The 13,142-nt window shown below is 26.7% G+C and overlaps 1 protein-coding gene across 1 annotated transcript in view; it reads right to left on the reverse strand.

Moving 5' to 3' along the window:
- LOC107441974 (tetratricopeptide repeat protein 17) overlaps nt 1-13,142 on the reverse strand; it is a 59,095-nt gene that overhangs the window by 25,912 nt on the left and 20,041 nt on the right. The window contains exons 7-8 of the mRNA XM_071179020.2: nt 12,681-12,820; nt 9,658-9,824 (exon numbers count right to left, since the gene is read on the reverse strand). Of these exons, the coding sequence (XP_071035121.1) occupies nt 9,658-9,824; nt 12,681-12,820 (307 nt within the window). The remainder of the gene's footprint in view (nt 1-9,657; nt 9,825-12,680; nt 12,821-13,142) is intronic.

Below are 13,142 nucleotides of genomic sequence, written 5' to 3' on the forward strand. Positions count from 1 at the left end.
TTGACATTTTATATGAACAAATGTGTGCAAATAATTAATAAAAAAGAAAACACTTATGGACACTTAACTGAAAATATATTAATGATAGAAAATGTTCTTAATATAAAACTCGCACAACTTTAACGAAGAACAAATTGTAGGTAGATACTTTATTTACGTCGCACTAGGGCTGCTCAATGAGCTATTGGCGGCGGTCTGGGAAGCATCCCTGAGGATGATCCGCAGACATGCCATCACAATTTTGATCCTCTGCAGAGAGGATGGCTCCCCTACTTTGGTACCCTGACGACTTGCACGCGAAGTCGAACACTTTACTGTAGAACAGTTTAACGAGAACTGATACTGCGTACCTTCGGTCCCCACGCAGGCTGATCAAAGTGGTCAACCACCTGCATACTGACCGCATCCAGTGATGCCTTCGGTGTTCTACTAGGAATCGTGTCTTTACGATCAGTTCACTGCGGAACAGAAACGAAATGGCATCATGTTTTATCGAAAACCATCTTAAAATGATTTGCAAACTGCATGAGCTCAACAGTGGTGGAATAGATTTGCCAATATTTGCCGCTTAACTTAGCGAGAATTCAGTAATTTATTAAAATCAAAATTTCTTTTTAAATTGCACTGATTTTAGCCAGAATATTAATTAATTTCATCGCAAATGAAAGTGTATCCAAGTTTAAGTAAAAGTATTTTAATTGGTTTTAGTACAACGCATGCCTTTAGCGGTTGAAGCGGTTAAATACTTTTAGTTTTTTCATCAAAATTAGCAGTTTTATGCAAAAGGAAATTGTTTTAATTGTTATAAAACATTAAAGTGTTCATAAAAAAAATTTCAGTTGTAATAAACTACGCAATGTGTTATGGTATATGTTAAATGACTCTCATTTTTTTCCGCATAAGAAGAATCTTCACGAATATCCTATGTTACATGCTCTTTTAAATGAGTAAGAAACTTAAACGTTTCATGGATGATTCTTCCCCAAATTAATCAATGGTAAAACATCTGGTCTTGGTATTTAGTTTATTTTTGGCTCATAGGTAGAACTCACAGAATGTATGAAAAATATCAAGATTTCATAATTGTACGAAAATATTAAGGTTTCAGATTTGTAAATTCACAAAATTTCAAAGATGCAAAAGTCCAAAATAAATGGTTAAATAAACCATTTATTTTTGGAGTTATGCATCTTTAAAATTTCGAAAATTTACAAATTTTTGTAAATTTTAATTTTTAAACACATTTAAGTTGAGAGTTAGTTGAGACAACCTGAAAAGCGAAATTTTGTGTCATTTTGACCACTTTTCAATAGCATTTTATAAAATATGTTACATGACTAAGTTTTTATTAAAATTTAATTTATAAAAAGAGAAAATTAAATTCTTAAAAAATTCAAAATCAAAGTTCTTAGATTTTTTTTTTTTTTTTTTTTTTTTTTTTTTTTTTTTTTTTTTATAAACGTGAAAAATTTCAAGATGATATTCCTATAGCATCATAAAAAATAAAAAAATTTAATTTAACAGTGACCAAATCTGCAGTAAAAACCACATTATCTTCCATCAATTTGATCAATTTAGTTCAATTTGATAAAAAAAATACCATACTCATGTTACTACAGGATTTATGTCATTGTTTAACAAGAAAAAAAAAAATTTCCTTGTAATCATATCTTAAAATTTGTCACATGCATGACTTAAAAGATGTTAAATAAAACTATATTTTTTCAAAATATTTTGATTTTGAGATTTTACAATTTAAATTTTTTTTTTAATAAATTTATATTTATGACTAACAAGGCCATGTTATATATTTTTTAAAATGCCATTAAAAATAAAATAACACAAAATTTAGCTTTCTAAGCCAAATAGTTCTAGCAGCTGTTTACATATTCTAAAACTATAAATAATTAGGGAATATTCAAAATTTAAAAAATGTATAACTCAGAAACAAATGGTACAATGACTATGAAATTTTCAAGAATTTTTGAAATCCTGAATTTTTCTGATTAAAAGCAGGTTTAACAAGCAAACCAAAAATAATTGAATTCCAAATTGTTGACCATTAATTTTTTTAATTAGTTGATTTGATGTGGAATTATCCTTATAAGAACATAAAACAGCAAATATAAATAATTGATAAGAAACAAACAAAGGCAATAAATAAAAATCAAATAATAAATTTCAGTATTTTAATATGAAACAAGACAAACAATACTCAAGGTTATCATGCTGAGTAACACAAATAAAATAGTTACAAAAGAAAAACATAAGAAATTCAGATCTATAAAAGCATCTCATGAACAAAATTCAGCAAAGCACAAACTAAAATAATACAAAACAAAATATAAATTAAAAACAAATAATTAGCTAAAAGGGTAAAAGAAAAATTATAATTTCACAGCTTGGAAAAAAAAAGTCAAAATTATAACCTGTTGCTAGAAATAAGTAACGAAATCAAATTTCCTGTGCCTATATTTAAAATTCAATAAGGAAATCAAATAATAACATTGCACTTAATTTCTTTCTTTTTTTTACAGCATATTTTATGCTTACCATCAATCACCAAGGCATTTCAAAATTAAAACTGCAGTTGTTTTTATATTTTCAGTATTATTTAGTTTAAACTTAAAAAAATTAATATAAATTTTGTAATCTAAAATGCAATTTATCATTCGACAAAAACTAAATTGCTTTATATCCCTTCTAATAAAAAGTCTAGAGATTTTAAACCATCACTTCCATGAAGTTATGCATTTCATTGCAAACTTCAATTCTTAATAAATATCAGATTTTTTATTTTGTGACATGTTTATACAAGTTTATTATTAACCTTTCATGTGTGAAAAACTGCATGATGTTTTCGATACATGAAATAAAAATATTTGTAGCAGAAAAAGCTGAATCTCCTCAGGTAATTTAGTTCTAGGAAAAAAGTAATTAGCAAGTAATTTTCAGTTTTTTTAAGTGGTTTTTATCTTAGCCAAATGCTAGATCAAAAGTAAAATTTCATAGGAACTTGATCCAGATCTTTTCAGTTTAGGGTCAAACCAAAAGTAAAAACCCAAGTCCTAAGTGACACTTGAAAACTTTCATGTGCGCTTGTCACAGGTTTAAATACAGTTTTTTTTAAATATTCAAATGTACAAAAAAAATGTACAGAATATTTCTTTAACTTTCAAAAACATAAACACATTAATATCTGAAGATAAAACAGAACCACATTAATACCTGAAGATATTAGAAAATAATAAATTCAACCGTAAAACTTCTTTATGTAACTGAACTTGATTTTGTTTGACTTCTGATTTAAATGCAAAATTATTGCTCTAAAAAATCCTGCATTTGAAACTTCATAAAAGGTGAGAAATTTTCAAATTTATATAAGCTTTTGTAAACTTACTTAACTGAGAAATAGGTGCAAAGTTTTTTATACAAATAAAGAAACATTATGTGAAACATTATGCTTATAAATTATCCTTCAAAATATTTCACCATTAATGGTAATTAAATTAGTTTTTTTAAATAGTGTCCCCAATAAAATACAAAGAAACCTTAGTTAAGCAGACACTCTTGGAACCGAAAAAAATTTCCGTTTCCGAGAAGGGTACCCTAATAATGATGTTTAACACCATAATATGTTTTTAGAATATTTTCAATGATATAAAAATAAATGAATAATCTACAATAAATATCTACAAGGATATTTATTTGAACTTTAAAAAAAAATTATACATAAAGAGAATGTATATGAAAAAGTTTGGATGTAAATACATAATTCTAGATGTAGCTACAGATAAATGAATATAATTTTCCTATTAACACAGATATTCAAGTTAGTCATATGATACCGAATAGGAGATTTTAGTTGTAAGTCGGTTTCAATTATTAGGGTCACATCCCCTAACACCTACCTATCACTTGATAATAAGCGTGATTAATATCTACTTGAAAGTTAACCTCCAGCGATTCACAGAAAGAAAAAGAAGAAAACAATACATACCTGAAAGGCAGGAGGACCTACGGAGTTAATATATTCACGATTGATTAATCAAGTATCTGAATAAATGTGTAATTTACATGAACAACTCAAAGATTATATTTCTGTTCTCTTTTTTTAATCCAGCTGTTTTAAATACAGCCTTTAAATTGATAAGAAAATGAAAGATATTTCCAGTAGGGAAGAAGCATTGAGAGCATTTACAGGGTACATAGCGAAATTATTCAACAAAAAATAAGCACCTTTTAAGCACTTTTCAAGCACTCAAAAAATATTTTTAAGCACTTTAAAAAAATATCATAACTAGGCAAGGTTGGAAAATTTTTGACAATTGACGGTTTTATCTTGTTTTAACCTACATGTCGAAAAAAAACCCTTTTGGCATTGTTTTTGACTATTGTCTAAAATCATGACATTTTGAATCATGTAAAACAAATGACATTTCCATACACTACGAACTGACAATACGCCGAAGTAGCTTGATTGGGTATGAATCAATTGTGAAAATGTTGAATAGAGCAATGCGAACTGTGTCTTTTTGCATATTTCGTAGCAAAAATCAACATGTTAAAGGAAAAATCTCATTTTGAAAAAAGGAAAATTAACACCCAATAAGAAAAGCACCTTTAAGGGCTTTTAAAAAATTTAAATAGAAAATAAGCACTTTTAAGCACTTTTTAAAAACGCTACAAACCCTGATTTAAGAAGCATTTAAGATGTCATTTCAGCTTGTGGGCTCTCATAACCTGCATTGTCCAGATGAAAAGATCAGAAGCGGCTGCTGTCAGAATTACTTCATGTGAGCAGTATCATTTTCTCTCCTTTCTTTGCAAAGAAAAGGTAAAGTGACAGGAGGAAGATTGATTCTTTAGTAGTGAAATAGCTTAACAATATTTTTAATTATGGATTAGGTAAAAAAATGTTAATGCCTCAAAAATTTTGAAAAATTGTATATGTTTTTCGTGGAATGTAAAGCAGAAACAGTTTGTTTTTAAATTTAGAAAAATTGGTGTCCGGTTTGGAGAGATAGAAAATAATGTTTCAGGGCAAAAATGGCTGTCCGCGTCCGGTTATGGAAGTTTACGCTTTGCGAAGAATGTCCATAATGGTTTTATTCATAGAAGAAAAACAGGGAATGAAGAATGTGTCCGTATTGAGAGGTGCCTGTTTCGTAGGAGTGTCCTTAACACGAGGTTTCACTGTATTTAAAAGTCTTTAAAGACACTGCAGGATATATGAATATTGTGAAATTCTCTTATTCTCTTTCTAATTCTTATTTTTAAATCTCTAATTTTCATACATAGCTAAACGCAAAAAAAAAAAATTACATTCACATAAATTATGCAAAAGTAACGCAAAATACTAATACTGAAAGACATGCATGAAAACAAAATATTTTTGAAACTAATACACTCATACTTAATTTAATATTTAACTCTGTTTTAAGGAATGGCTTGGACAATAATAAATACAGAAAATATCATTTTGATTTTAACTTTCAACCTACATAAAAAATGAACTTATAACTAATTATTTTTTTACTGAGTTTACCATAACTATATGATTAGCAATACTTGAAAGTAACAATTTTTTGACATGTAAACGAGCTACCTTACAGTTTTCTTAAACAGCAAAAATGGAGGTTAAAAATGTAAACCCTGTTTAGAAACTAATAAAGAAAACTAGTTCATTTGTTTCAAAAAATTGCTTAGATCACACAAGTGCTAAAAAATAATTTAGAATTACTAATTCTGAATTTAATACTACAATAATGATTAGTGAAACAAAATAAAGAAAGTTCAGCCACATTATTAGACATTCCTTAAAATTAAACATTTAGTGTAGGTGGCTAAATACCAAATAGTAAATGAATACTCAGTTCATTTATCGAGTAGAAACAAATATTTATGCCCCTTAAATAAGACAGATCTAACTTTGTGTAATAAAATTAAGTCTGCATGTTGCAATTCAATGCAAGTAAAAGTATTAAGTAACTTTCAAATAATTAACTTTACAGAAATATATGTAATTAAAATGTAAAATGATATCACTTTTGTGCAGAAAATGGCAAGTTAGCATCACTCAAAAGTTTTAATACAAGATAGTTTTAAAGCTTAGACACAATAAAATAGACTCTAGTAAATAAATAATAGAAAACAATAATTATTTAATTTTTATAAATTATTAATAGATATTATAAAAGATTTCTTTCTTGTTAAGCAATCAATTGTGTGCCAAACATATATTGCATCAGAAAAGGAAATTTTTAACTTCAATCTAATACTATGTACATTGCGCAAAATAAAAAAAGAAAAGAAAAAAAAAGAACCACTCTGAATAACTTTTGACCTACTGATCGGATCTTCACATATAAAGACTCGAAATTATTAAAAATGATTTTTTGCATGGAATCGTCTTTGGATGAACTAATTTTATCATTATGTGAAGAAAAAAAATTTCGCATCAATATGGCGAAATACGCAAAAAGTAAAATTAACATTAAGGGTCCAAGCTTTTGACTACACTCTTGACCAAACAATTAGAACTATATTACACAGATTGCAGCTGAATCCATTGAAAAAAAGGTATGTTTATTCAGAGAAAGTATGCTTCTGTATCTCATTTCGTAATTTAAAATATCGCCAGCACTAATTAATTAACAAATTTGAGGTCACCCTCTTGAACCAATAAGATTGAATCCTAGTACCTGAAGATCCAATCCTTAGATCAAAAGTTTTTTAGGGTATTTTTTTGCACACAGTAAATCAAAAATAATTAGTTAAAATATACTTAATTACATGCTTTTAAACAAATCAAATTTAAGTATGACTTTACATTACACTTTACATTTTGAATAAAATGTCAAATCGATAAAGGAAAACTGTTTCCAAAATTTAATGTTTTTTCTTTCTTTTTTTACTTATTTTCAGATTTAATATTCACCAAAAATGACTATATTAAGAAATATATTATCAATTAGGTATAAAAAATAACACTTAAATTTAATCCTATTGTAAAGCGAAATAAACCGTATTCATTCATTAAAAATTAGTTACTGAAACCTCATTATGTTTTTAATTAATTTATGATTTATTTTAACATTTATAACATAAAAACAGCTCATAAAAAATAAATGAATAACTTAATGACTCCATACACTATTTTCCTATAATGTAAAATCTATACTCAGGCAAGAAACTTAATACATGTTTCAAAAGTTTGCTTTTCCTACTTATTTAGACAAAAAAAGTATTTTTTTTTTTTAAATTAATGTATAAGATTAAATTGAATTAACAAAAAAGAATGAAAAGTGTATTTTAACGGCAAGAATTGGCAATAAAACTATTTCTGTGTGAAACTAAATGCAATTAATAGGCAGCATAATATGTAATAATATGTACAATAAAAATTAAATACTTTGTTGAAAACCTAAACAAGAAATTAAAATGGCATAAATTTTGTAAGTCAAATTAAAACTATAGACAAAAATTATATGTATATATATACATAAAACAAAAAGCTTTAACAATTTTTTTATGTTATTTCTTTATCTAAATTCTCCTTAATTCATTATTCAAAAGTAAACATGTTCTCACATTTTATTGTTGACATATGCCTTTTTATTCTATTTTTGAATTTAAGTATGCAAGAATCAACATCGTGAGTTTTTCCCTTTACTGGGTATGAGAACCATATTATTCTCTCGACTTATTTAATGGACTAACTATAATTACAAACATTTCCCTTTTGCATTTAAGGACTTGTTTGTAAGATTTTTCCAACCTTTTGAGAGTGAAGCGCTTCAATTTTAGACATTTTTGGATTCACTCCATAAAATGATTACTTAAAAAAACTTTCTATTTTGCTTCAGAATACCCCTTTATTTCTCCTGCTCGGCCACACAGTTATCACATTTGTATATATAGATATGTATGTGTGCACATCTATAACAATTAGGAAAATTCTGACATATTTATTTAATGCTGAAATATTAGAGCCTTAACTTATATTACAATTTTTTTGATTACGGTACCAGTGTTTTCCCTAGAAATAGAAAAGGACAGGAAGCTTCCTCACAGAAAAGGGCTATTTCAGTCTTGAAAGGGAACTCACTTAACGAGGTAAAAATTTAACAAAACGCGTAACGTTATGCAATAACTGAATTTGATCGTCAGCAGTTTTTAAGTTACTATCTAATACTATTTTATGTGCGTTTTTCGAAAAGTAATTCTCAGTCATTACCAAAATAAGAGAAAACGTTCAAGTTTATAAAATATAAGTAAAGGCATGCTAAAAGACAATCAGTGTCCGCACATTTTTTCAAAAAAAGTAAACTAAAAAGGAAATGATTATTGATAAATAACTTGAAAGCTTTCTTTCTGTAATTTAAATTAAACATTTAAAGATGCCTTTAAAAAAATTCATTTAAAAAATAATTTAAAAAAACAATTCATTAATATGCCTCATGTAAAAAGAGAAACTTATACAAATTTAAACAGTTCAGAATAATCCTAACAAAATAAATATTTGTAATAGTAATCAGAATTAAATCTATAAACACAGATAGCTTTACCAGCCAGTAATTATTATTTAAATAATGATTTAATATTTTTAAATGAAATATGAATAAAAAGGCAGCGTTTTTAAGGAATGTTGGCTTATTTTTAGAAAAAGGGCAAAGAGGGCGCATCAAAGAGTAAGCAGGGTGGGCCGCACTTCTAAAAAGGATTAGGGATAATCCTTGTCAAAAATGAAAATAGAAAAATTTACATATTAAAGGTCATGATTTCCTATTTAAGTGAAGAAAAAAAATGACACCACTGTTAAAACAATACAAATGAAACAGAACGAAACAACCTGAATTCTGATTTAATCTTTAAAGCTGCAAAGAAGCAACCAACTCGTGATTATTTATAGAATTGCATTGAACAGCAACTAAAGGTCATATATTTTTGAAGAGAATCAACCAAATGGTCAAAATGCATAACCTCAGTATATTTTATCAAGTGAAAACATCTTGTGTTTTTCATAGTGATATTTTTTAAGAAAGTTTAGTAAATTTAAAAAAGTTCCAGATAAGAATTTATGAACACTAAAAATAAAGAAAACAACAAAAAAAATGGGCATATAATATTCTTGATTCTAGTGGGAAAAGTATTTTAGGACAGAATCACATGCAGGTAAAATACTAACAATATTTACTGTAGCAAACACAAAAAACTGTGCTGGAATTCAATAGTACATAACAGAACATTTACTGTACATTTTCTAAACATTCTGAATATTAGGTCATTTTTCTGTTTTCTACCTTGACTTTATATCAACAAAAGAAAAAAAAGAACAGCATGCAGTTTTTTAGAGAAAGAAAAGAAAAGAACAGACCTCATTATAGAAAAATCCTACAAACATAAAACAAAATTCTATGAAAAAAAAAACTAATACTGAACAAAATAATTAATGTACCATTAAAAAGAACAAACTAATCTATAAATTTTAGTTATCTGTTTCATGATGTCTTTAAAAAAAACACCCCTTTTTATCACTTTCAATTTTTTGAGCAATATTAGGAAAAGTTAATTTTTGACTATATTGTCATGGAGGAACAACAGTGAATAATATGGGTACCCCGCAGCACTCGCCAGATCGCGAGCACCCCATACCTCTGCCATCCAGGCTCTCCCTTATCTTCTGTTCTTCGTATTCCAGCCTCTGTTCTAGTTTGACTTCAGGGGGTGCCTGCTCATTTAGTAACTTCTCATGCTGCCTCAGCCAGTATTCGTGCTGCTTTTGGTATTCTCTCAACTCTGACAAAGTCCTTTGGAGAGATCTAACAAAACAGATACATATTTATAAATTTGCAACTCAAAATATTTGAAAGTTATGTTATAAGTATACTGTGATATACTACATTTCACCTAAAGTTGGCACAACAGGGAAGGGTAGGAAATGTAATACTCTGCCTTTGAAAAGTAGTTCTTCGCTATTTTGGAATTAATTGCAGTTTAAATGCGCATACAAATATAAATAAATGTTGTATAGTAAGAAAAGTTTATCTTGAAACATGCATAAGAAGTTTTTCATGTTTAAATGTATTTAACTTATAAATACCTTCTTAGTAAAGTGAATTGGGGCATTGGCTATGTTTTTACACTGGTCAGCCAGCTCTTTCCATTCTCCTTGACTTTGCTTAAGTGTCCTATCTCTTGCGCAGTTCTTTTTTCGCTTTCTTTTTACATTTGATTATTTAATTTTCTAAATATTAACCTCATATGTACAATATTTAATGAAAATTTTCTTCCCTTCAGAATGAATGAAAAAAAAACACCCAAATAGACAGGTGAATATTATTAAACTGATGACAGTTGAGCATATTTGGTGTGTAGCTAAATCAACATGTGATTTTATTACTATTTTTTTACGACAAAAGTAAAAATTGTTTTCGCTAGATTCAATCTCTGCAAAGATTCAAATTTTGTGTCTTTTGCGCCATGTGTAACTCTGAAGTACAATTCGCTTTTCATAGGAACTTTAATAATGTGATGGCAGAAATTTAAGATTTTTAGTTTGTTTAATTAAAGGACTTTTAAATATTATCTGAAATACAAATTCCATAATATAAGTGTGCAAATCCGTTAGTTATAAACTAATAAAATGAATACAAATTGAAATAATTTCAAAAACGACACAAAATTTGAATCGTTAATTTTTTTTAAACATCGAAAGGTTCATTTAAACCAATCAATATTTTAATTATTATTTTTGAAATACAAAGTCAAAAAAGCTGAGAAATTCTTTCTCTTATGTAGAAAATGCTAAGATATTTCAGTATCTGAAAAAATATTTCAAGACTAACTAATTCTACTATACTTAAATAACTAATTATACGGATTTTTCTCTTAAGCCTCCTTTCACATGCAAAGATCCTGAAAAGTAAAGGAAGGTTCTGATATTTTAAAATATGTATTTTCTTTCGAAGAAATGCGCCTAAAAACACAAGTAGAATTTCTCCTGATGAGAAATTGTGGATTGAATTCAATTCAGGGTGACCCCACAAAGAGTTTGCAGAAGGAACTGTCAACTGTTAAAATATTAAATGAATAACATGATAACCACCAGGGTAGGTGGTTATCATGTTATTCAAGGAGTTCCTGTTGAGTCTATTAAAATATTTATTAATATATAATAATAAATAAATATTTAAAACAAAGTATTTATGCGCATCTAAGTATTTCTTTTTTTTTTTTTACTTAGATTTCACCAAAAAAGAATCTTTTTAAATATATATTTTTTTGCTTAAAATTAGTTTCGTTTGATTAAAAAATAATAAGAAGAAAAAAAAGAACAGTAAATATTATAAAACATAAGTATGATCTTTTTCATGATTAATAATTTCCTGTCTATGCTGATTTTTCCTTCCCCATCAAAACACCAATGAGGGATAAATTAATGTACATTAATCTACAAACAAAAAATAAGAACATAAAAATAAATATTTAAAACAAAGTATTTATGCGCATCTATGCATTTCTTTTTTTACTTAGATTTCAGCGAAAAAGAATCCTTTTAAAACAAAAAATTCTGTTGTTTAAAATTAGTTTTGTTTAGTTAAAAAATCATAGTAAGAAAATCTGCTTTTTGAATACTAATTAAGAAATCAGCTTACATCTAGTATCTTAAAATAATAATTATTAGAAATGCTCTAAAAATCGCATTCTTTTCCGCATTCTGCTCAAAATTTTAGTACGATTCTTGGTTTTAAAAAAAATTCGGAGTTTTGCTTTCTTAAATGCCAATACTGGCCACTTTTTCTCCCTTTTTTGTTACCTCATCAAAAACTAAATTTTAAAAAAAATTTAAAATTAACTAAAATTACTTAAAAACAATATACTTTAAATTGATTTACTCAAATCAGTTATAATTAAAGCAAAAAACAATGCAAATAAAACACAAATGAAAGAAAACATGTGAAAAATGCTTTTTTTTCTTGATACCGCATTTTATAATGAATCTAATAAATATATACACATGGATAGTAAAGAATTCAAAAACTATTTTAATGTTTATGAAAATTAAACATCAAAATTGTTGATTGTAAAAAAGGAAATACTTTATTATTTGATAAGCTACAATTGAACTTCATAGACAGTAAATTTTCATACTAGGATTTATCTTTAACAGAAAGTAGAAAAAAGCTGTAATTTCTAACTAAGAACTATGATTTACAGTAATTTGAATTTCAAATTAATTCTAATTTTATGAACTCAACAAAAAAGTGACACATTCAACTAAAACTTATGTTTGAAACATTTGAAAATAAATTTAAATCTATGTTTTATATGAACTATGTTGCACAACTAGGTATTATTTATTATTAAGTTGTATGGTTAAAAGCACATGTATTAAAAGAATTGTAAAACACAATTCTCATATATTTTCACGAATAAAATTTTGTTTTTATTTTAGTTTTGTAAATTGTAATTCTTTATTTTTTAATTTTATATTGTTGCTTGATTTAGCTTGACAAACATAAAACAATAACTATAACTTTGAGCACTGCTGATCACGCAATCAAGGACAGCATAAAATAATATCACAGTTAGATATAATTCTTTTTATAAAAAAAAAGTTCTCATTTAGAAATGGTAATAATTACAAAACAAGGTTTAAAAGAAATTTATCTTACATGTGCTGAGCTTCAAGAGCCTTTTCAAGTTTATTATGGCACATCACAGCATGATACCTTTGTTCTGCAGCTTTGAAATCAGGCTGAACTTTTAAAGTATTTTCAAAACAAATTGCAGATTTATTATAATCTGCTAAAACCTGAAATGAGAAGATATTACATGCAAATGAAAGAAAATTACAAATTTTTAAAACTTCAAGACTTTATTTTATAATATGCTAAAATCTGGTTTAAAAATATAATAATTTTATAAAATTATTCAACACTTGAAGTAGAAAAAAAAAAATTTTAAATCATTGTTTTGGAAAAAATAGTCATAAAGTTGAAGCAAAATTCATTGAAAAAAATATATATATTATTACTTCATATTGCTTTTTAACTTTTATAAGGATTTATCACATACCATGACCTAATGTTCCTCATATTCTTAAATAAAAATCTGTTAAAAATCAGTTTGAAGGT

The sequence above is a fragment of the Parasteatoda tepidariorum genome, chromosome 6, assembly GCF_982258835.1.
Source record: "Parasteatoda tepidariorum strain Cologne lab strain chromosome 6, Ptep-v5.0, whole genome shotgun sequence".
NCBI lineage: Eukaryota > Metazoa > Arthropoda > Arachnida > Araneae > Theridiidae > Parasteatoda > Parasteatoda tepidariorum.